The following is a 25678-nucleotide window of genomic DNA, read 5'->3' on the forward strand; positions in this document are numbered from 1 at the left end:
ATGCTCTTGACTACATCTTAAAATTAACTGTCCAAGCTACTGCTAAAATTTGCCTCTGCATTTGAAAACACCCCTTTGACCTGGGAGTATTTGTAGCACATTCTTCCCTACTGCATGAACGATCATTAAACTGCTTGAAGATTTTTGAAACATCTATTTAATTCCAGGATTTCTTCCAAAGTTCTCCACTACACTTTGTGTTTATTCCTTTTTCAGCAAGCAGTTGTAAGCCTTATGCTGCTGAAGTTTATGAGGTAGTTAAATGGGATTATCCCTGTTTTAAAAGAGGAAAATTGAGACATAAAAATTTATTAGCCCGTGATCATATGAGAAGTCTGAGTTCCAGGAGAAGCACCAAGTCTGTCGTAATTATTTCCAAGCCAGTGGTTTACCTACAGGCCACTTATGCCTCTTTCCTCCCATTTTTTTTCCATGAACTTTGGGAAAGAGTTTTGAGCATGCTTTTTGGCAGCCAGTGTATGTTTGCAGTGTGAAAAGCACTAGTTTTCCAAAATGGACCATCAAGTAATGCTGTAGTGAGAAAATGGCAGCAGTGGGGATGCACAGAATTTGTTTAGGTTGTTTAGATTCCATATCTCTTTAAAAAAAGTCAGGCTGTGTCCATTGGGTGTTTTAGGACACAGCCTTTTAGACTCAGAGAATTATGTGCTTTTGTGGAGATGGATACTCTCTTCAGTAGAAGGTGGAGGGGCAGCAGGTAAAATGAGAGAACTAGAGGAAAGAAAACCAATTACATTTGAAGCATATATATCTTGGAGAGTTTTCACACAGCTTCCTTTTAATCCCTGATTAACAGATGAAAGTAGATACGCTGAGGCACAGCTCTAGTGCAAAACCCTTTGATAACAGAATTACAATGTCTTTATTGTACAGGCTGATGTGATTTGTCTGCATTATCTTCTGCAGCAGTGATTGCTAGGCAAAGGAAAGCACAAACGAGAAGCTGCTGTTCTTGTGGCATCTGGGACAGGCACTTCCATGTATCCCAGGAACCATTATTGTCTGTAATGTCTGATGATGATTATCAGGGCTGGAGTTTCCAGTGCAGATTTAAAATGTCCTCAGACCCATTGGTCCAAAACAATAACAAATGTCATTGGTTCAATTAAATGCTAAGAAAAATTTTAATGTTATTGAACTTAACAATAAAACATTTCAAATATTGAAAGCCCCAAGTCACTGTAATCTTTGTGATGGTTATTCCTGGTATCAGAATGAAAGTTAATGTATCTAACATATGTACACTGTCCCTTTCCAGCCATATTCCAGAATGGTGGAGTGCTTTCTTCTAAATCAGCCTCTCCATCGGTGGTGGCTGCACCATGTTCCACATCTCTACTCGGGATCCCTCCTTCTCCTGCCGGCTGGGGCTGTAGGTCCCTTGAGTCGCCCGTTTGTTGGCAGCGATGACTGAAACCACAACTGCCAAGAAGAGGATCAACAACAAGGCCAGCGTTACTGAGCCAATGGAGGTGAATATGTTCGAGATCAAGTCAGTTGTCAACTGGAAGGATTGAAATAATCGCAATATAATTCACATCAAAAGAATACTGAGACACACTTGAGCTACCTTGGCAAGAAAAAGAAAACCCCATTCTATGGGTAGGTACGTTCACAGGATGTTAGGGGTTGGAAGGGACCTCTGAAGATCCTTGAGTCCAACCCCACTGCCAGAACAGGACCATAGAATCTAGCACAGTTGGCACAGGAATGCATCCAGATGGGTCTTGAAAGTCTCCAGAGAAGGAGACTCCACAACCTCTCTGGGGAGCCTGTTCCAGTGCTCTGTGACCCTCACAGCGAAGAAGTTCCTCCTCATGTTGAGGTGGAACCTCTTGTGCCACAGTTTATATCCATTGCCCCTTGCCCTTCTTGACCCCCAGCCCTCAGATACTTATAAACATTTATTAAATCCCCTCTCAGCCTTCTCTCCTCCAGACTTAAAAGCCCCAGGGCTCTCAGCCTCTCCTCATAGGGCAGGTTAGTCCCCTCCAGATGCTGTTCTTTGGACTCATCTGAAAATTACACACCCAGTGCTGGGTGTTTAATGTACAAGGCAGAGCTGGATGAATTTCATGTGCTGAACCACTTCATTTGACAGGTGCCTTTCAGCTGGGAAATAACCTATGCATTAACATGGCTGCAGACTGGAGTAGTAATTTAGCAATTATTTGTTTAATATCTTCAATAATAATTCATTACCCCTAGTTTGGCTGTGGACACATAATTGCTAGTCTTTGGTGCTGCAAATTAAACATGACCTATTTTGACTGGGTACCTGTTCAGTCACGTTTCTCTTGCTGGAGGAGTCAAGTTTATGTGCATATATATATGTGCACATTATGTGTATAGATGGAAAATTTGCTTACTGTAAATATTTTTGTAAATGCCTTTTTTCTACAGGCATTCCTGCCAGTAAACTTTCCTACCAGCATGTTTCCATGAAGTAAGTGTATAGAGGCTGCAAAACAGCAGAGCTGAAATCTATTCAGTGAGAAATTAATCCATATACTGTTCACAAATATGTTTTAAATATTCATCCAGCTCTCCTTCTAAATACAGGCTTTGTAGCTTCATCCACAGAAAAAGCAGCAGTACAGGAAGAACGTAAGGATGCTCTGATTTGTTTTTCTTTTTTTCTGTTTTCATGTGGCAGTGGGAAATACGATAATGTCAGAAGGCACAGTGCCTGTAAACAAATCTGCCAGCTGAAAATATTCAGACCAGAGAAATTTTGTAATTGGTAGCCAAACATTTTATACACATCTACATATGTGTTTTTTCTGGGTAAAAAGTACTTATGGTGAGGTAAGCCAATGAAGGGATGTGGTTAGTGTGGAAAAGTGGTCGCTACGGACAGAATGACCCCAGCAGGAATTGACTTCTGGGCAGATTCTGCCATCCATCATCTCTTGATTTGTATCACAAGTGACAGCTGAACTGCCATAAATGAATGTGTGCTTGAGGCTGAACTTTATCATCCCAAAATATTTAGAGATGGAGAAGAGCAGGTCAAAGCCTGTTTCCCAGTTAGATACTACATGCTACAGGATGCTTGGTAAGGAAGCACAATTGCATTTGCAGGAACAAAGGTGATTTTTGCACTTGGTGGTGGATATGCTTGTTGCATTTGTGGACATTGCTTGGCCTAGCGCCTTTGCAGGAGAACAACAATGTCAGAGGGAAAATGTTAAAACAGTCCTTCCTCTGTTCTTCTCTCCACCTCCCTGCTGCTATGGGAGGTCCCACTATGTAGCAGAAAAACCCACGGCTGGCTCTGAAACTCTCTCTAGGGGGTGCACAACCAGCTAGGATATTTCCCCCTCTCCTTGATGGCTAATTATGTCATTCTTCTGATTTTAAAAACATTTTTGTTTTGCTGATAGAAATAATCTAGGGAAGGTGACAGACCACATGACTCCAGAGGGGGGAAAAAAAAAAAAAAGGTGTCATGAAACACGTTGGTCTGTTAAATTGGATTGGATTGGGAAGGTCATTTCATCTTATTATGGTGTTACAGCTATACACATTTGAGATCTTGGGTTTTCTCCTTACTGTGTTAGACCGCTATGACCCTTGTCTCCCAGAGGCTGCAAATTTTTAATGGGATTTTTATTCTCAGAAGCTGCCTTTCATTTTCATTGTCTGCCCCGGGAAAGTGAGGGCCAAGGAAGTCTAGAGTTAACCCTGATCCTAGAGTTGAACAGGACATTTGGGAAAAACATTCCCTGGCAGAGGTAAGTGGCTGGTATTGCCTGCTCTCTGCTACACTACTTTTCTGAACTTTTTATCCTGTTTTCCAGTCCATACTCTTTCCATTCCTGTTGTCTGTATCTGTCTGTCTATATCTATGGAAACATTTTCCCTTATTACAGCTTTCAAATTGATTTTGTTTCCTAAAAAAAAAAAAAAAAAAAAAAAAGCAATAATGAAATTGAGGGAAAAAAAAGAACCTGGTAACATTTTAAACAGCAGTTACATATCTAAACCTCATTCTTAAGTTAAAATCATCATAATAGGGCTTTTATTTATTTATTTAGATTCTGCAATAGATACTGCAGAAACCTTCCTAGAGCATTTCACTACACATTTACTTCCAGTTCCTTTTTCTGTTTAATAACTAACACTGTTTCCATGGATTTCATTTGGGCAACCAGTGACTTGAACTTGAAAAAGAAAAAAACCCTACTAAAAAGTGCCTGTCTCTGTGTTGGACAAACCATTTCCTCTTGAGCCAGTATGTAAAAGAAGTTACCCCCCAGGATTAAAATCTAGAGACAGGATTTTTATCATGATCAGAAGCTAACTTTATTTCTGTGTCTACATTGCTTCTCTTATTTCCCAAATTTTGAAAAAAAAAAGGAAAGAAAAGGCCTTTATGTTAGTTTTTTTTTTGGAGTTGATTCTAGTGATCATAAAACCTCCTCTGTTTAGGGGCTGTCCCCTGGTTTATCAGCCCACAGGTCACTGCCTAGGTTCACAGTATAGGTATCCCCCTTGGCAGTAGCACGGAACTGATAACAAGAGTTGCCAGAAGGCTCTGAAGTCTGGTCTCATCAAAATCAACTGCTTCTTTAGCAATTAAAGGGATGAACAGTTAAATTAATTTGGAAAATCAGCTGACTGATCTTGGAAAAAAAATCTGAAAAGTTCTGTCCCCATCACCTCAGAATCTGCTTTAATTGCACTGTTTGGTGATGATGATAATTGTATGAAATAATTGTAACTGATGATCCTGAAAAGAAAAGGACTGAGCAGTGTTTTTAGAAAGACAGTGCTGCTGATGCGTCAGAAAAAGAAGTCTTTTGTCACTGACTCTGCTGTGCATGTTGCATAGTGGTAGGGATTGGGCTTTAAAAAAGCAGTTTGAAGGCAAAAGTCCTATATCACTGCTTCAGGTTTCTCTAGTAAGTCCTTTCCTGTTTCTTCCACCATAGAATCATAGAATTGTCAGAGTTGGAAGTAACCTCAAGGATCATCCATGGGTAGGGACACCTCACACTAGATCAGGTTGCTCAGAGCCACATCCAGCCTGGCCTTAAAAACCTCCAGGGATGAGGCTTCCACCACCTCCCTGGGCAACCTGTTCCAGTGTCTCTCACAGTGAAGAACTTTTTCCTGACATCCAATCTGAATCTACCCACTTCTAGTTTTGCTCCATTCCCCCCAATCCTATCACCACTTGACATCCATAGATAGATCTAGGCTATGAACTTCTCCAATATTTCAAAAAGCAGAGCCCCTCTGTCCATGGTGGGACTTCTCATGCATGCAGCTGCTTATCTTGGTGTGCGTAGCTGATCACCTGTGGCTTCCAGTCTATGAGCATCCTACAGTACTGGGTTGTGAGCAATGCACAGCTAATTTCTCCTTGATTAGACTATGAGGCTAAAGCATCCCTTTTCAGCATCACATCGTAGAATCATAGAATTGTTAGGGTTGGAAGGGACCTCAAGGATCATCTAGTCCCAACCCCCCTGCCATGGGCAGGGATACCTCACACTAGATCACGTTGCTCAGAGCCACATCCAGCCTGGCCTCAAAAACCTTCAGGGATGAGGCTTCTACCACCTCCCTGGGCAACCGGTTCCAGTGGTGTGCTGTCTTTTTTTTGTTGTTGTTTTGTTTGTTTAGTGTTTTTTTTATTATTGTTGTTGTTTTGTTTTGTTTTTAACAGCCCTACTGCATATAATTACCTGCAGAATGTGAGTCACAGGGAACAGTTTTGAACCCTAACCCTCTGAAGGCTTGCAAAGGAACTGGGCATCTCCTGCCACTGGTGAGGTCTCAGGAGCTTCATAGTTTTGCACAGATTCATGCTCTAATTACATCCCACATCACACAGGTTGCTACTCACTTTCTATGTAAAACTGTTAAGTTCTGGCTGTTGAATTGGCTGCTTGGGAGATGGCAACTTTATATGAATATACAATTTTTTTGGGGTACCTTTATCACAAAGCTGTGGCAGAGTCCCATGCAAGAGATGTTGTGTAGCCTACAGCTTCAAAAGCAGAAAGGGAAAGCTCTCTAGAGGACCAAGTGAGGTAAACTTCATTTTGTTTCAGCATAAGCAAAATACTTGTATGAGACAGCTGGAAATTTATGAACAGAAGCAAGTTACTGAATTTTTTTGTTGTTGTTTTTGAAATAACTCTGTTGTCAGGAAAGCCTGTGAGATACCCATGCACTGTGATAGCCTTGCAGAAATAATTCTTGCTAATAAATACCACCTGGTGAGAATAGCTATTTTTTAATCAATTTCAGCACAACTTATGGATAAATAATATATGCAGGGTAACTGAAGAAGCCTATATGTAGGGTAATAGGCTATATGCAGGGTAACTAACTGGGCTATAGCTTAGAGATTCTCATTCTCACTGGACTAGGAGACCTCCTGAAGGCTCTTGCAACCTGAATTATCCTGTGATGCTCTTTAAAAAGTAGTCAGTGACAGAAGAGGTGTGAGAGTTCCCCTTCTCCAATATGCAGTAGCTGTCAGTAAAGGCTGTACTGTAATGGTAATGGGTGCTGATGTCAAGAAGATGTCTTGTGCTATGGTAACACCAACAAAATTAAGTCTGCTAATATTAGAAGGCACTAAGACATTCTGTGGCATGGTCTATTTATGTAGCTGGAGCCAGAAAATTTTATTTTGGCAAAATTAGAAGGAAAAAGGAAAAAGAAGAAAATATTCTTCAATCAGCTTCATCTGCAAAGGCAGGCAGAGTTGCAAAACCAAAATATTTGTTGGTTTTGGTTTGGGTTTGGTTTTTGGTGTTGTTTTTTTTTTAACAGTGTCTTTTAGCTTTTCACTGGTGGTTTCATTTCTAAGCTGATTCATTTTTTAGGGTTTTAAAATGATTTTAAATTATTTTCAATGTTTATATGAGCTGCAGTAAATCATTGGATAGAGTGAAAGGTCATTGTAGGGCTTGAGTTTGCTTTTCATTTTGTTTTTTGAAACTGCCTGAACCAGTCTGAAGGAAGAGAGAAGAGCAAGTTTCAGTGACAGAAATTGCTGTAGGTATGAGAGAAGCATGAGCTCCCTCAGGACACTGCTACGAAGGCATGAGCTTTGCATGAGAAATTGTGGTTTGGACCAAGGGTATGTGTCTTTGGGATGTGAAAGGCACCATGTGCTCTGAAAGCAGAAGCATGCCTCTGTTGCTGGGCTTTAAGAATTAATCCAACTTTCATTTCAGCACTGTGCCTGATCCTGGATGTTTTGCAAGAGAGAGAGAACAACAAAAGCTTTAAAACACAGAGAATTCTCTTCTCTGACACTTGCTGGGCTTTCTGTGGAGGCTGTAGCTGCTTGTGTGCACTGTGGCTTTCACCAGCAAAGTCTCTGGATCCTGAGTCCTGACATCAAGCACAAAGTCATCACTTCATTCATGATAAAAAATTCTGATCCATGCCCTCCAGATTTACTGCCCCCAAATCTAAACCATTTGCTGTAGTAATGAGGGGCAATTGGCTTGAGTGGTCCTAATCCATGTTAGAATTACTTTGAAAGATTTGGGAGCATATAGGGATAATGCTGAGCAGCCAAAGAAGTCCATTAGCTTGATTAAAAAGCCCACAAATGCACTGAGTTTATTTCATTGAGGATTTCCAACCATCTTATTGGAATTTTTTACTGGTAAAGGCTGAATTTAAGAAAGAATCCCAGTGGTTCATGAAGAAATCCAATGGGTCACACACAAATCTGTTCTAATGAGATGCACTGATAACCCCATCTTGTGGGACTACAGTTTATTTTCAAGAGCAGTAAAGTGGCCATAAATCTATAGACTGACTTTGGTCCAATAAAAGTACCTTATAAGAGCAGCACATTAAGTCTTCTTTTCCCATGATATTTTTTTGTTACCCTCCCTCTCTGCTTGAGCTAAACACCAGCCACCAGGTCCCAAGAGCTGTGCTGACCTAGATGTTGAGCTGCTAGGTTGAGTCAATAATCCATTTTGGACTTGTTTAAAGAAAGCAGATTCTTGTCCACTTGAGCCAAACACTGCACAGTGGCAATGACAAACTTTTTTTAAGGGTCTATATGACTCATTTATTTCCTTCAAATGCTTTGAGTTCTTTCTGCTTTGTCCTGGTTTCCTACTTCATACTGTTGTCCATCTGGGCACTCATCTAAGTTGAGTGTGCCTATGCACAGTCATCAGATACCTGCATATTTTAATTCATTTCTGCTTTGGTATCTGGGTGAACAAAGGAGGCAGCACTTTGTGTCTGCAGTACACTGTTTATCACTAATGAGGCTACCAACTACTTTTCCTTCTGCAACTCTTGCAACTCTTCAGTTTTTCTTGGCCTCACAAGTACATTTCCTGTGCCAGCCACAGTGCATAGCCATTCTTTTTCTTTCTGTGTGAAGGAAGTTGCTCCTGAGAGGCATGCTATTTTTTGGACTCACTACCTGGTCCTTAACAAGCTTCAGGATTATCTGGTGAGAAAAGAGTTTGAATTCTTTGAAATGGAGAAGCAGAAAGCAAGAGGGAGGGGAAAAAAAAAGCCCCCCCCAAAAAACATACCTAGAAAGAGTGCTGCAGTGTTTCCCTCTAGTTTTCCTTCCTTAATGAATAAGGACACAACCAGTTTGCAGGAGGTCCAGATTCAGACTTAGAGCCTTGAATGGAGATCTCTGTGACAGAAAGATGTCACAGCTTCCTCCTGTAATCAGCCAGTCCATAGTTCCAGTTTAGACTGGCCTGTAGTTGCCACTTTGGGGTTGTTTAGCCTGGAGGAGGCTCAGGGGAGACCTTATTGCTGTCTACAACTACCTGAAGGAAGGTTGTAGCCAGGAGGGGGTTGGTCTCTTCTCCCAGGCAGCCTGTGACAGAACAAGAAGACACAGTCTCAAGCTGTGCAGGGGGAAGTTTAGGCTTGATCTTAGAAAGAAGCTCTTCACAGAAAGAGAGCTTGGCCATTGGAATGAGCTGCCCAGGAAGGTGGTGGGGTTGACATCCCTGGAGGTGTTTAAGAAAAGCCTGGATGAGGCACTCTAGTGCCATGGTCTAGGTGATTAGATGGGGTTGGGTGATTGGTTGGACTTGATGATCTTGAAGGTCTCTTCCAGCCTGGTTGATTCTGTGTGATTCTGTGCCACATATCAGCTCTGTGCTGGTTACAGGTAGCTTCACCTTCTGTGTGCCATGTAAGTCCCCAAGGTAAGCACAGCATCTTGGCAACTTCTCCTTCTGGCACTGTGTTCACTGGGAGGAGGCTATCCTGTCCCCCCTCAACTGTTTCTGTAGCCCTCTGAAAATCTGTCTGCAATACATACAGAACTGTAGATAATTTGACATTTCATCTCTTATTGCTAGAGGTCCTGAATGAGACCCTGATCTTTTATGTACCTCTATGGACATTGCTGAAGACAAAAAACTTAAGTGGCTACTTCTGTTGTGTGTAACTAATCTCTTTTCTTTTTCATTTATTTATCTATTTTTCTGGTGGATATTATTCTCTGGATACCTTCTCAAAATGCCTCTCAAGGAACTACATTCTCTGTCACACTATCTAGTATATTTTGTTGTTGTTGTTGTTATAAAGTGCAGTTTGAATACTTTGTCTTATTTGAAATGTGACAGCTTGAATGAATTCCTTCCTGGAAAATGTCAGCTTTTAGCTGTCTGACAGTTCTCCTGGAAATCAAAGCACAAATGTAGAGAGAATTAGTGTTGACAACTATAATGATAAATCGATCATCTAGCTTGACCAGTTATAGCTCAGAGAAATGTAATCTTTGCTATCAAGGAAGAATTACATCTCTGGTGTCTTGTGAGAAAATGAAGATGGAGATGATTGAAGTCTAGGGTTTAGCTGGACTTGCAAGGAAGGTGACACAATAAGAAATTCTGACAGCCTCCCTTCTAATACCTGAAGTCATGCTGCTGTGGCACTACAGAAGTTAGCAAAGAAGTTTGTTCTAATTAGAGTGAAGCAAGAAATGGGAGATTGGGGATGGAGTTCCCTAAATGGTAAAGCAGTTAAGCAAGGGTGTTATTCACAGGAGTCTTGATCTTCCAGTCAGATTAGCACACAGAGACCACCTCCTCCTCCCCACATTAGGCTGCAGGACCATTCCGGGATGACTTGAAATTATGTGCCATGTTTAAGTCAAAAGAAGTTGCTGTCTCCTCAATGCTATTGCAGTAGTGTTTGGCTCAGGTGGCCTCCTGTTTACAATATTAACCTTTTGGCTCAGTGGCTTTTCAAATTTGGGAGCTCACTTTCAGGAATTAATCTTTAAGGAACAGGCTATGTGCACTAAATATAATTTCTGTAATTGTAATGTTGATGTCTGTTTTATGCTAACTGCTTAATGCAGTGGCCCAGCCCTGAAAACAACTGTGTTTAGTATGTCTGGGGTAGCCTCTCTTAGGCAGAAGAAATAATATATCTGGGTTTGGCCACTGTACTTTTCATGAACTTAGACAGGGACCCAGCAAAAGCCAGAAGTACATAAGCAGCCCCTTAAAATCTCCATCCAATATTTAGCTGGATCAGTATCTCACAGAACAGAGTATTATTAAATGCCTTTTCTCTCAGACAGCAGAGTGTTGGTTATACACAGAGAAGTGATTTGGCTGGCAGCTTGGGAGGTAAGCTCTCATTAAGCTGTGGGCTTTGAGAAGACTCCTTGATAGTGTTTCTGCAGCAACTGCCAGTGCTAATTTTGTAAGTGCCTTCCAGCTCTTTTTTTAAAGATCCTTTTGGTGGTGCAGCACAGATTAAATGTGCAGCTCCAATGTGTTGTTATGAGATGCCTTTTAAAATTCTGTCGACAGCCTCTGGTGTAGGAACTTCACCATCTGCTGCAATCTGAAAGGGTAAGAGGGAAAAAAATCTATAGCTGGTGCAAATCCAGGCAAACCATGCCAAGGAGAAGCTTTTCCCATGGCTGCTAAACCACGGACTAGACAAATGTTTTAGTAAAGGTGCCAGTCTCTGGGGTGTAACATCCCTTTCCAGTTTGGGAAGTGCTTTTGGGTATCTTTTAGAATTATTTTTGTATGTGGATAAGGACACAATATATCAGGTGGTTTCTCCACAGGGAATAACTGCATTACAGCATTGAGAAAACAAATTCTATATGAATAGATCTGCTGGAGGATAAATGCCTTATCAGGAAAGCATCTTGCAGGAAGAAATGGATGATGTTTCAAATCAAAAGACTGTTGGTGGGGACATCAACTTTCTGTCATTGCTCTGCATAGAGCCAGGTTGAGTTTATTTCATACTTATCGTTGCCAGAGTAGAAATGACTCCTGAAATGGGATTTGGAAGAACACACAGGAGAGTGGCCTTTTGAGGAAATCTGCTCTTGTTGTCATGGGAGGGTGAAGTGAGTGGGAGAGGGTCAGTAGGTTAAACCCCAAAGCAGGAGAAGAATAGGAAAAGATGTTAAAGCACTAAAGATGAGGGCAGGACAAGTCCTGCGGAAAAGAGGTGAAGACAGTTCAGTAGACAGAGTGAAATAGTTAAAATGCTGAGAGAAGAAGAAATTTCAAAACTGCTTTCTTCATTGTGTGTTGAGCTGATAGATCAGCATGTGAAGGATGACATCATAACATTCAAGACATGTCTGAGGGAAATGCTGGCATTTGGGTACGAGCACGGGGCAAGAAATTATAAGGTAGGCTATCAACAGCTGTGTCAAGGGTGATGCCAAACAATTTCTAATGTAAACTTCTGGTTTTCCAAATTTTCTGTGTATTTTCTCTCTCATTCTAGACTCTTTTTTTCCCCCCTGAATTAGAGGAGAGAGAAGAAAGAAGATAAATTTTGCTGAGGTATTTGCAGATTAGGAGCACAAAGCCCATCTAAGTGAATAGCTGCACGTTGTTTTTTTCTCACCACTACGTTTCCATGCACTTTTTTTTCCCCTGAAGCATGATTCACCTGTGTTCTGGGTTATTAGTTTCAATTAACTGCAATGGAGTTGGCCAATCTGAATTGTAGGCACTGAACTGGTTGCTCAAAACTCCACCTTACAGCACACAACAGTTGAGGTTAAATACCTCTTCCTTAATTAGAGATGCAGGTGGTAGATGTTCTTTTATTTCTGTGGTCAGACCTTAGAGAAGAGCACTCAGCACCCATCAAAGCCTAGCACCACATACATAGTTGGCCACTTTCTGTGGGCTCTGGTTCCTACTGTGAAGATATGAAACAGAGTTGTCTACCTCCCCTGAGTTCTGGATCTCTGTGAGAACTGATGCCACCTGTACTGAAACCGTCACTCTTGTCTCTTCCCACTTTCTGTGTGATTAAGAAATTGCTCTGTCTGGTGATTTGTAATAGAATCACAGAATCAACCAGGCTGGAAGAGACCTCCAAGATTATCAAGTCCAACCAATCACCCAACCCTTATCTAATCAACTAGACCATGGCACTAAGTGCCTCATCCAGGCTTTTCTTAAACACCTTCAGGGATGTCGACCCCACCAGCTCCCTGGGCAGCTCATTCCAACAGCCAATCTCTCTTTCTGTGAAGAGCTTCTTTCTAAGATCAAGCCTAAACTTCCCCTGGCACAGCTTGAGACTGTGTCCTCTTGTTTTGTTGCTGGTTGCCTGGGAGAAGAGACCAACCCCCTCCTGGCTAAAACCTCCCTTCAGGTAGTTGTAGACAGCAATAAGGGCTCCCCTGAACCTCCTCTTCTCCAGACTAAGCAACCCCAACTCCCTCAGCCACTCCTCATAGGGCTTGTGCTCCAAAACCCTCCCAAGCTTTGTTGCCCTAGGTCAATGCTCTATGATCCAGCAAAAACAGTTATGATTCCTGTTTTATTTCATAATTGCCAGACCCTTTCCGTCCTTCCTTCTCTGCAAGTAGGCTAAACCCACAATCTCAAAACTGTTCCCTGAGATTCTCCCTGCTTGGTGCTAAGCTCCTGCAAAACAGCCATGTGTTGCTACCTAGCATTAGTACTGCGCTGTCAAGTGGTGATGAAGTTAAGTAGCTATCTGACTGTTTCACACTGTCAGACAGCAAGGTATCAAGTCAACAGCTAGCCTTTGTTGGGTGCAGCACTTCGATTGCAGCCATCTTGTGCTTCCAAATGTAAATATTAATGGTACAAGATAGACCTTTATTGGCTGCATACTACTTGCCTTAGCACGATGCGTGACACTGTCGCATTACTTAGCTAATTAAATTCCTTGATGAAAATGTTGAGTCTGCTTTTATTCCACTAGCTTTTTTTTCTTTTTCTTTTTTTCCTAGTAGAAAGTTGATTAGAGACAACAGACATCATTACATTTGAGCTTCAGGGAAGATTTTTTGGAAGAGATGCATAGATAAGTGTAAATGGAAAGAAAAATTCCATAAACTACTAAGTCAGTAATTACTCCTTGAAACCTTTAGTCTTGAGTTAAACTTTTGATTTTTATTAGGGTTGAGGTGTGAACTTTGTAGAGTAGGGTTATTGGTTGGACTTGGTGATCCTGAGGGTCTTTTCTAACCTGAATGTTTCTGTGATTTTGTTCATGAAGTTCTTTTGTGGCTTCAAAACAAACAAACAAAACCAACCAACCACAACAAAAAAGTATTTCCATCTTTTTGATGGGAACATCTGAGTGTGTCTGTACCAGTGACTCTTCCCTGTGTCCTCAGGGTTTCTTGGCTTGAGAACTGCACACTTTGTATAATATACAGGCATTGGATTCATATTGCTGCCATTCAACAGGTTTGAATCTGAATGTGATCTGGATTAGGTCTGCCCTAACAATTGCTTTTTGAATATCTGATGAAGATTTAAGTGGTTTATGAAGTATCCTTCTGCGTTATAGCCAGCAGAGTACAAGAGGGAAAAGGGCTCTCTGTGTAAGAGGTTTCTCTTAACTTCCTATTCTGTACTTTTTACCTTACTGCCACCTAAAGATAAGTAACAGATAATACATTGTACTACAGATTAGAGAAACTTATTCTAACATGCTAGAAAGTAATGACAGCATTATCACTGTCTTTTAAAAAGTTCTCCCACACTTTCAGGAAATATTCTTGAAGATCATGCTTATTAGAGGTGGGAGAAAACTCCACTGGCTCAGCTCACTAGATTTATCTGTGGTCTTCCAAGTCAAGGTGTATTGACTGTAAGTGAAACTCAACCCTATTTCTAGCCAGATGATTAATTTAGATCTGGGGGTTCCTCAATACAGGCTGGAAGCATCATTTTCTATAGTGCATAGAGTGAGCTCACAATCTACCCTTTTCTGCTGCATCAGGCCTGAGTGCTTTTTTGGGGAGAGTGCAGCTGAGTACTGAAGGGAAGTATCACTTCCATGCAAGCTCCACCAGAGAGCTTCAGTGTTTGGGAGGCCATTGCTTAGCAGCAGGTTATCCCAACTCTGCTTTATTTTTTTTTTTCCCTGTTTGAATAAATCTAAAGACTGTTGTATTTGCTGCAGTTAGTCTGGTACAAAGCTCAGATATTTGTGTAACAAGACTGTAATTCAAGTATAAAAACAGCTACAAAATCCTGATCTTTTGAAACCCTTTTTTTCCCCCCAATCCTTAGGAACACAAATTCTTCATATTGCTTTTTAGTGGAAAAATATTCTCTAAGCCTAGTAAAGTGTGCAATTATTTTTTTTTTTTCAGATGTTGTTAGGAATAGAATTTCATAACAGGAACTGAAAAATACTGTGTGCAAGAATGCACTTTACAAGCAGAGTCAGGAGATACACATGCAGATTAACATGCCAGCCTTGTTTTATCTGGAAACATCATCACTCCATACTCTCTGATAGTAATCTTGAGCATATGATTAGTTCCCAGGGCATTAACACAAGCCTACAAGATGTATTTGTTATGCTGAACTACTGTGTCAATACTGTTAAGGAGTCTTAGCACTGTCTCTTTCTAATTAAAGTAGTTGGAACTGAGAACCATGGTTCCCATGCAGACACCTGAATAGCTGTGGGCAGATTGTCAGAAGTGGTAGCATATGGGAAATGTCTATATTTACCCTTTACCTGGCAACCTTTATATGTGTCTAAATATATCTAAGGTGGCAGAATTTGGGATCTTTCTAATTGTAATGGTGGTGATGTAGCTTGCTTTGAATCCACCTTGGTCCTAACCTGGTGATAAATTGCATGTAAAGCCTCAAACCCACATTTCAGTTTTCACATTTTCAGTTTCAGTTTCATGTTTTCAGCACTCACTAGGAGCATAAAGTCCTCAACTTCTGCACAGTTTCTTTTTTATTTTCTTAAGTACTCAAGTGAAAGCCCAGAATATATTTTCCATTGTGAAAGTGAGGTTAGAATGTTTTGGCCAATTAAGATATTTAGGATTTATGGAAATCCTATTTGGCCATGTTGTCCAGCAAATGAAATGCATCATGTGCACTGCGTAAAAGTGTAAGCCCAGAGGTGACTGATACCTGCTGTTGGGCTGTCATAGAATCATAAAATTGCCAGGGTTGGAAGGGACCTCAAGGATCACCCTGTTCCAACCCCCCTGCCATGGGCAGGGACACCTCATACTAGATCAGGTTGCTCAGAGCCACATCCAGCCTGGCCTGAAAAAACTCCAGGGACGAGGCTTCTACCACCTCCCTGGGCAACCTGTTCCAGTGTCTCACCACCCTCATGGTGAAGAATTTCTTCCTAACATGCAATCTGAATCTACTCATTACTATTTTTGTTCTATTCCCCCCAGTCCTATCATTACCTGACATCCTAAAAAGTCCCTCCCCAGCTTTCTTGGAGGCCCCCTTCACATACTGGAAGGCCACGATAAGGTCTCCTCAGAGCCTTCTATTGTCCAACTGAACAGCCCCAACTCTCTCAACCTGTCTTCACAGGAGAGGTGTCCAGCCCTCTAATCATCCTCATGGCCCTTCCCTCTTACTGGTGTTTTGAAATTTTCTAGATAAATATCCAGATTAAAAAAACAAAACAAAAGTTTTAAAAATAGGTACCACTGAGCACAGCTTCATTTCATTTTTTCAGTGGAAAACAGATACCAAAGTGCAAACAAAAGGCTTTTCAGTGCTTGCAGAAAAAATAATTCTCTTTCCAATTCTGTTTTAAGAAGTGGAAACATGTAAAATTTTGGCATTAGATCACAGCAGTAGCCAGAAATACCAGAATTACTAAAATGCCCTTTTGTTCTTTTGTGTTTGGAGGCAGGCCTTAGCATGAGATCACAGTTTGATTTTTTTTTATCTAAGGAGATATAAGTATTTGTTCTTATTCTTAAAGAAACAAAGCCAACAACAAAACAAAACAAAAATCAAATATCAAACCAAACCCAAAACCCCAAAAAGAGAAAGTAAAAGTGGAGCATTATTATTATTATTTTTATGAGTGCTAAACTTGCTGCATGATTTCAAGATAGAAAAAAGGGGATGAAAGAGGAAAGAACATTGTCTTGTGAACCATATGAGAAAAAGAGATGTAGAATGTAGGATCTGAATAATGCAGTCCTGGAGTGCATGAATGTGTTATAAAGTGAGCAGTGACTGAAGTAAATGCCCATGTGATGGGAATGTGAGTCTCCAGAGAAAAACATCAGAAGGTGAGAAAAAGGAAAACAATGCCATTGCCACATAAAGGATTGTGTACAGACACAATGTGTTAGTCTGAATGCTAAATGTGTTCTGTGAACACCACACTTGAGCCATGCCTCTGCTGCAGAATGCTATGCTGTCATGTGTCATCTGGGCCCCCTTTTCTGCATATATTCATCATGCACATTAAATATTCAACTGCTTTTCACTGATGCATGCAGTAATGCTGGCCTTGTGAGGAGCCTTCTTGTCTTTCCCAGATAAGACACAATGGATAACCTTATTGCCTTTGCATCCTAATGTTCTTGTACCTCATGTTCTGACATGGACTAAATGTGTTTCTTGCAAGATCCTTTTAGAAGTTTTAGTTAAATCCTGTGTTTTGAATGCAGGCTAATAGAATCTTGCAAAGGGGCTGTTCTGCTCTGAAAAAAGCAACTGTAAAATGGCACCGTGACATTTCCAATGACTTCCAGAATGGAGCTGCTCGTTTTACAAATCTAAAGATGTTTCTTCTTACTCCACATTTGACCTGGCACAGGATTAAAGCCAGGCTCTCTCTGGCTCCTACCGTCAACAGTAAGGATTCTGCCATGATGGGTGATCTACAGCCATGCAAATGATGTGAACACAAATACATTCCAGCTTTTCCCTGGCTGATGCTGACTCTGCTAGGCTAATAAAAAAATAGCAAAAACCTTACTTCAGTCAATGAAATAATATTATTTCACTAGCATATGGTCAGACTGTAATAAGTTTACCTGTGATGTACCCTTCTTGTCTCCAAATAGCGGACATGATGATGGATTTTCTCAAAGGAAGGTCCTAAAGAGAATAAATCAGAAGGACCATGGCATACCTTTATGCTTCCAGAAGCAGCCTTACAGAATGCAGCTTCTATAGACCAGATTACTTATTTCCCCAGTCTGTTCCAGGAACATCAAGCAAAGCGATAGGTGAGGGATGACTTCTGGTTGTTGATATTACTCCTTACCCATGGCTTGCTCCCCACCAGGAAAGAAAGCCGGCAGGAACTTGTCCTCAGCTGACTGTGCTGACTATGCTTGCTGCAGACTGAAAGCATCAGTTTTGAAGAGAGGTTCAAACCTCTCTCCTATGGTGTCATGTCCTTGTGTACTTCTGGCTTCAGGAGGATTTCAGAGAATATAAATGAGGGATTTGAAATATCCCTGATTTTATGAGGTTATTATGAGGAAGGCAGTGGAGTTTACTACACAGGACAGGGAATTTCAGGAAAATGGTGTAATTTGGAAAATATTTAACTCTTTGTGTTTGTCTTTCTCAACAGGCTGCAAGAATCCTGAAGATGACAAAAAAAATCACAAATGTGCTCACTTACTAAGACATCAGCCTGATGCTATCTAATGGCTTGAGGCAATCTTGCTGCCTGGAGTCATGGACTTTTTATTCTGCCACACCACATGAGGGGAACCTCACAGGAGTGGAGGAGCTGACCTCCATGTATGGCAGAACCCTCTGTTCACTCTCTGCAGGTTGACAGCTGGGATAAGCTTTTCAGTGACCCAAGGCACCTACAGCTCTCTGGCTGGTGCTGTGGAGGAGCATTAGGTGAGTGCTTCTCTGAAAATCAGACTGGTAGTTTCATTTGACTTACCCAGCTTTACTTCTTCATTGTACCACACTCCTGAGGCTAGCAGCTGAATATCATTGTCTTAATGTTGCTAATACTGAGCATTCAAGCTTATAGTAAGAAGTAAAAAAATATTATATTGCCTTAAAATAGTTGTATTTGAATATGAAAAATAATTTTTAAAAACTCAGTGTTCTGTCTTTGACTTTCCATGGCTCTTATAGTCTTCTCTAAGCTTAGAAGGGCTAGCAAGTAATCTGCTTTCATGAACGTTGAAACCTGTGTGCTGGAGCACAGCCTTCCAGAGCAGAATCATTTGATTGAAAGTTTTGACAGTGTTCCTACCCTTGTTTCACAAATTAACAATCTCTGGAGTACGGAAGTGTCCTAACTATCATCTGCAGCCAGAGTGTAAATTCAGGATAACAAATCTATACTGATGACAAAGACAACAAAATTCTTTCACCTAATACTTCCCCTTACAGGGGAAGTATTCTTCCTTAGAATTTTGTTTGTTTCTGGGTTGGATTTTTTTTTGTTGTTGTTGTTGTTTTGAGCTTGAAGAGGAAGAATGCTTATGCTACTCTTGCACTCCACCTCCAGATTGGCAGAGTCCAATGGCATGAGATTTAACACATCTAAGTGCAGGGTTCTACACACTGGCCACAACAACCCCATGCAGTGCTACAGGCTGGGGTCAGAGTGGCAGGAGAACAGCCAGGCAGAAAGGGACCAGGGAGATACTGGTTGACATTAGGCTGAACATGAGCCAGCAGTGTGCCCAGGTGGCCAAGAAGGCCAATGGCATCCTGGCCTGCATCAGAAATAGTGTGGCCAGCAGGAGCAGGGAGGTCATGCTTTGTTCTAGGCAACCAGCACCAGAACAAGAGGACACAGTCTCAGGCTGCACCAGGGGAGGTTTAGGCTGGATGTTAGGAAGAAGTTCTACACAGAGAGAGTGATTGCCCATTGGAATGGGCTGCCCAGGGAGGTGGTGGAATTGGAGGTGTTCAGGAGGAGACTTGATAGGGTGCTTGGTTGCATGGTTTAGTTGATTGGGTGTGTTGGATTAGTTGATGGGTTGGACGCGATGATCTTGAAGGTCTCTTCCAACTTGGTTTAGTCTAGTCTAGTCTAGTCTATTCATTCTGCCCCTGTACTCAGCACTGCTTCGGCCACACCTTGAATCCTGTGTCCAGTTCTGGGCCCCTCAGTTCAGGAAAGATGTTGAGCTGCTGGAATGTGTCCAGAGAAGGGCAACAAAGCTGGTGAGGGGTTTGGAGCACAAGCCCTGTGAGGAGAAGCTGAGGGAGCTGGGGTTGCTTAGCCTGGAGAAGAGGAGGCTCAGGGGAGACCTTATAGCTGTCTACAACTACCTGAAGGGAGGTTGTAGCCAGGTGGGGTTGGTCTCTTCTCCCAGGCAACCAGCACCAGAACAAGAGGACAAAGTCTCACCAGGGGAGGTTTAGGCTGGATGTTAGGAAGAAATTCTTCCCAGAAAGAGAGCTTGGCCATTGGAATGGGCTGCCCAGGGAGGTGGTGGAGTCACCATCACTGGAAGTGTTCAGGAAGAGACTGGATGGGGCACTTAGTGCCATGATTTAGTTGATTAGATGGTGTTGGGTGATAGGTTGGACTCAATGATCTCAAAGGTCTTTTTCAACCTGGTTAATTCTGTATTCTCCTGATATTTGAGAAGTTTTCTGCAGAAAAGAGGAGGTGAAACATTGTTGGTTTGTTGTTTGGATTTTGTTTTGTTTTGTTTTGTAAGCAATACCCTAAAACTGTTCTAAATCATTTTACATAAACTCAAGATATAAACTGATGAGAAGTACTGGCTCAGAACTGCAGAACTGGTGCAGTGTGAAAACTAACCTGCATGGCTGTATTTGCCATTATAGTACTCTGTAGCTGTTGAAAGTAAAATATTGTTCATATTTCTGTGTGTAATAGCAAGACAGAGGTACACAAGAGCGAGACAAACAAGTAAAAGCACAGTGAAACTGAGGGGGGAAACGCTGTAGTTGTTACATTCCTGATGTCCACATCTTTTAGTCAAATGATAATTATTCCTTAACAGCCTTGTGAGTATGAATATGCAAATAGCTGTGGAATGCATTATTCATGAATCAGTAGGCATTAATTATTGTAATTAAGTGTCATTTGCTGCGCTCATATTACTAGCCCTTGCAGTTAATGAATATATTAGCTAAGCGCTGTAGAGCAAATTCAATCAAAATTCCGTGTGTCTGTGCCATGGAAGCCTGAGAGAGTTTTGTTGAATTTAGAATCAATATTGGACATATCTTACATGCTCATCAGTGTATTTTTAATGACCTTAAATGTGAATTGTAACCTCCAGTGCATGATGCTTGTCCTCTCACCCAGGAGGATGAAACAGTACCAGCTAGAAGAGAATATGAAAGCAGCAGTGGTGCACAACAGAGAGCGTAGCAGTAGCTACCTTAAGCAGAACTTTAATTCTGGGGCATGAAATTCACCACCACTTTCAAGTTTCATGTATATTCGCATGTACAAAAGGAGATGGTGCGCTTTGTGAGAGAGAGTGCTGTCCCAAGGGTGGAGCTGATGGTTATGTTCAAGAAACAGTTTCCAAGTACAGACTGATCTGTGTGCCTGGCAAGGCAGGGATGTGCCTGCCTCTTGCTATCACAAGCACAGCACTAGCACGGTGTGCTCTTGAGTCCAGTGGGGCCTCAGAGCACTCTTGGGACCACACAGGATCACAGCATGTTAGGGGTTGGAAGGGACCTCAGGAGATCATTGAGTCCAACACCCCTGCAAGAACAGGACCATAGAATCTAGCACAGTTGGCACAGGAATGCATCCAGATGGGTCTTGAAAGTCTCCAGAGAAGGAGACTCCACAACCTCTCTGGGGAGCCTGTTCCAGTGCTCTGTGACCCTCACAGTGAAGTTCCTCATGTTGAGGTGGAACCTCCTGTGCTGTGGAACCTTCTGGGACACAAAGTGAAATGAACAATCAGACTCTGCTTTGTTGTCTTTGGCCTTTTGGATTTTGTTTTTTTACACTCTATTTCAGGTAGTAGTAACCTAAGTAGCATACAAAGAAGGCTTGCTGGACTACTTTTGTTGCCTTTTTCTTTTTTAGGCTATTGTTCTCAGAACCAGGCTTTGTGGTTCTCAGAAATTTTTAATAGATTTTTTATTACAAAGAAAAGTTTCCTTATTTGGGGGGAGATATGCTAACTCAGGACATAAATATGCAAATTCAAGTGCTAAAAGTTAATAGACACAAGTGCCATCTCAGCTGAACTTCTGTCTACCAGGCCAGGAAAAATATTTGCAATGAAAGAACGAAACCTGATTTCATCACTTCTAGTCTGAAGCAGATTTTTTCCTATTTTTAGTTTAAACAACATGCTGTAGGCATGTGCACTGAGTAAAGTGACTATTGGATCTAGTTTTTTTTCTTAAAAAATGCATATTCTGGGAGTAAGAGAAATCAATTAAGCATGCAACATTATGGATATTGTCAAATTCACAAACACATGGCCCCTTTGTGTTTTAGAGACTGGGATAGGATACTGCCAGCAGACTCCAGATTGACTTAGAGCACCTGCAGAGGAGACTTACTCAGAGCCTGTGTTTTTAAGGGTCAACTGATGCCAATCCCTTTGTCCTCTCCCTTACAGTACTTCCATCATTGCTGTCTTTCTCTTCTTTTCTGAAATCTTAATTCTACCTCAAGCCCCAACACTGTTACTTCTAATTGCCTATATTTCTGAATGACAGTCACTGGCATCTGAAGGGCAATTTGAATCATGGTATAAAAATATTGAGGGATTTATTACAGATAATATCAGTAATCAGCATCACAATCCATACCTCCAAAAATCATGACCTTGCTTATTTTCCTTCTCCCACTTGTACATCTGGTATCCCTCCTCTAATTCTGAGCATATTGAGGTGGTAGGTTTCTTGTCAACACCCAAAATGGAGTGATTCTTATCTTAGCTCACCTGAGAGTTTGTGTTATAAAGCAAAATCAGCTGGTAGTTTGTGTTATAAATAAAAATCAAGTGTCAAAACATTTGCAGTAAGATTGCCACCCTGGAGCTGCATAAAGATCTTGCTGTTACGCTTAAACATGAACGAAGGCCTTTTCACCCCCTCACATTCTAAAAAATCTTATTAATTGGATATAGTTACACCCCTCCAAAAAAAAATGATTAAAAAAATAGTACTTAGTGTCATTATTCATCCAGGCACTTTTTCATCTTTACTTCTATAGCTGTTTCCCTTTATATTTCTGCATATATAATACAGAAAGTTGGTTTAATTGGCTTTTGTTTCCTTAATTTTTTTTTTAACCTTTAAAACTAGAAATATTGTGGTGTATTGGAAGACCTGTGCGGGGGATACATCTAGTCTATGGGCTCTTGATAGCTCAGTGGAAGAAGAGGATCCATCAAAATGCCAATAGAGACCTCACAGCACTCGACGGTCTTCTACATATTGAGTACATAAGGAGGAACCAACTAATGAGTCACTTTAATCCATGTGTATAAAATCCCTTCCTCTCTGAATTGTTGTTCCAGAGGCTTCTTTGTTCAGTTGTGCTCTGTAAGATACCAAGAGCTACCCAGCGGCTCTTGATGGGTGATGCAGTATTGCAGCTGGAGTGTCTGAACTACTTTGCTGGGGAACACCTGCCTGGCCCTGCGCTGTCAGTGCTCCTGCAGAATGCAGAGGGAAGACAATCTTAGTTTTTGTGTGGTGTACCTGTAAAGTGCAAAGTGTTTGAAAAACATGACACACATAAAACAAATGCAGAGAGTCATCAGCAGAAAATGAGGAGCAGACATTAAGAGACAAAGGCAGAAGAAGGTTTATTTTATGTATAAAGGTAGGAAAGTTATGTACACGTGCACAATGTAGTTGAGAATACAGAATTACAAAGAGGAAAGAAGCAGCATTTCTGAAGTCAGGAGATGTTTCATGATGGCAAGGCATTAGAGGAAGGAAAGAATTCAATTACAGGTATGTGTTCAGTAAAAGAAAGAGTGAAACCATGCCTTGCTAGTATGTTCTAAATTAATAATTTGCATATTGCTGTAAATCCATATAAACCCCATACTTAATATTGTATGTAGATGCTTACAGCAAGGTTCTAGCACTGAAGAGAAAGACTTTTGGAATCTCTATACAGATTTATTCTTTGTTTTTTTTGGTGTTACGCATATAGCTACGGTATGTCAGACATACTATTACTACATCTATTGCTCTCTTGCTTTCTTTAACAATAATATCAAGATGAGCTTTTTGCCTATTTTAGTGTATCTTGTCATGTATGTTCTGTAAAGAGCGTAAAAGGTCAATTTACTTACAACTGTCATGGTTTAACACTGGTACCATTAAGAAACCGTAGAGTACAGGCCTCCAGAGGCTAGATAGGTCCAGGAGCTGGACAGGAAATTGTAATCTTTGTTCTTTCATTTCCAGAATGCCTGCATCTAGCCTTTATAAGGGGACAACACAAGTTGTTCTTTTCCCCTTTTCCATTTTCCCCCTTCCTGCTCCCTTCCTGACACAGAATCCCTTTGGTATATCCCTTTGGTAATGAGGGAGGGTTTTGGATTTGAGCAGCCTGCTAGAAGCCTGGGCAGAGCTGAGTTTTAAGCTGAATTATCATTTTTGGGCCTGGGGGGTGGGGGGAATTTGCAAAGAGGTTATGGGGGTGCATCTGAGGCCTAGATTTTCATCCTGGTTTGGTGGAGGTTTTGTAGAAGTTTTGGACTATGGATGTGCAAAAATACCCAACGCGATTTCACAAACCTGAGACCTTCCTGCCAAAGAAACAGCAATGCACGTGGTATGTGATGCGAAGGTAGTGACCACCTCTAAGATGGAATGGTAAAATTAGGCTTATTGAAGGCAGTGAATCTTTGCCAGTCATTGCACTAAGGTTTAAATGCCACCCTCAGTAAATCCTATCATTCTTGTGAATATGCATTGCCCGTTGGTGTGTCCAGCTGCTGCCCACTGACAGCGTGTATGAGGTGAAACACTCTGGTGGAGGTGGGGTAAAACACTATTGAAGACCTGCTAGCACTTGTTCTAAAATTCAAATGAAAGAACTGAACCAGGTCCAAAGCAATCCATAGAAAATTGTTCAAAGAAATATAAAACAAGTTCTAAAACTCAGACGTTGATATTGCTTTGCTAAGCTGTTTGGTCAAGGCATCTTTTGCTGCGTTAAAGTACAAAAATTTAAAGATTGCTTAATAGTCTTCCTGTTCGCCCCACTCAACTGCTGGATCATCATCCATTCGTAGAATAAGGTAGGAGAGAAGCTGAAAGAGATTCTGCCACAAGAGTAAAGATACAAAAAAGGAGAGGTCGCTTACATCTATCTCACAGCGGTCTCCAGCATAGTTCACATCACAGAGGCAGTGGAACCTGTTGAGTAGGTTCTGGCAGAGGCCTCCATTCAGACATGGGTCAGAGCTGCACTCGTCAATGTCCTTTTCACACCTAGAGGAAAGACTACAGATAGTGAGCATCTGCAATCACAGACCAAATGCATCCCACAGGCACCGTTTTAACTCAGAAGCTTCTGGGGGAAGAAGAGGAGGCTGCGCTGTTTGAAATCTGTGGTGTGTTCCCATACGTGCTTATGATTTTATTAACTACCACACTCAGCTCCTGAACTTCACAGAATCAACCAGATTGGAAAAGACTACAGAGATCATCAAGTCCAACCTATTACCTAATGTCTCACACCACCTGACAACTAAACCATGGCTCCAAGTGCCACATCCAATCTTTCTTTGAACACCTCCAGGGATGGTGACTCCACCATCTCCCTGGGCAGCCCATTCCAATGGCCAATTACTCTTTCTGTGAAAAACTTTCTCCTCAGCTCGAGCCTGAACTTCCCCCTGCACAGCTTGAGACTGTGTCCTCTTGTTCTGCCACTGGTTGCCTGGGAGAAGAGACCAACCCCCACGTGTCTGCAACCTCCTTTCAGGTACGTTTAGAGAGCAATAGATCTCCCCTGAGACTCCCCTTCCTGCATTCTTTTCAAATACAGGTAGTTAAGAGAGAAAAATCTCTGTAAAGGATTCCATGGTTAACAAAGCTTAGCACTCTGAAGTTTGTGTATGATTTTAGAGCTAGGTCTGGTACAAGTCCTGCTGACAGCTTGCTTATCTGTTTTTGATGCTCATGAAGCTGGGGGCATGTGTCACTTCTTAGTAGTATGGATATAAGTCTGACAAACGTGTGTTCTTCCCTGCTGAGAGCTCCTGGGAACATTCACCTGCTGGGTTCTTGCTCAATTTGAAATGCCAGTGGGTCCCAGCAGGATCTCCCATCTGGTCTTTCTGATAGGAGCCCTGAGAACAGCAAGAGTAGTAGAGTAGTACAAAACAGGGTAAGATTAAATATCTGCTGTTAAAGGTTTTAGAGTTAATTACAGAATGACAGAAACATTCAGGTTGGAAAAGACCCTCAGGATCACCAAGTCC

At 41.5% G+C, this 25678-nt stretch overlaps 1 protein-coding gene across 1 annotated transcript in view; it reads right to left on the minus strand.

Moving 5' to 3' along the window:
• Positions 1 to 1126: 1126 nt before the first annotated feature.
• Positions 1127 to 25678, minus strand: part of CRB1 (crumbs cell polarity complex component 1) — a 112430-nt gene continuing 87878 nt past the window's right edge. Inside the window, exons 12-13 of the mRNA XM_054164962.1 lie at positions 24557 to 24683; positions 1127 to 1525 (exon numbers count right to left, since the gene is read on the minus strand). Of these exons, the coding sequence (XP_054020937.1) occupies positions 1310 to 1525; positions 24557 to 24683 (343 nt within the window). The 3' untranslated portion in view covers positions 1127 to 1309. The remainder of the gene's footprint in view (positions 1526 to 24556; positions 24684 to 25678) is intronic.

The sequence above is a fragment of the Dryobates pubescens genome, chromosome 11 (assembly GCF_014839835.1).
Source record: "Dryobates pubescens isolate bDryPub1 chromosome 11, bDryPub1.pri, whole genome shotgun sequence".
Classification (NCBI taxonomy): Eukaryota; Metazoa; Chordata; class Aves; order Piciformes; family Picidae; genus Dryobates; species Dryobates pubescens.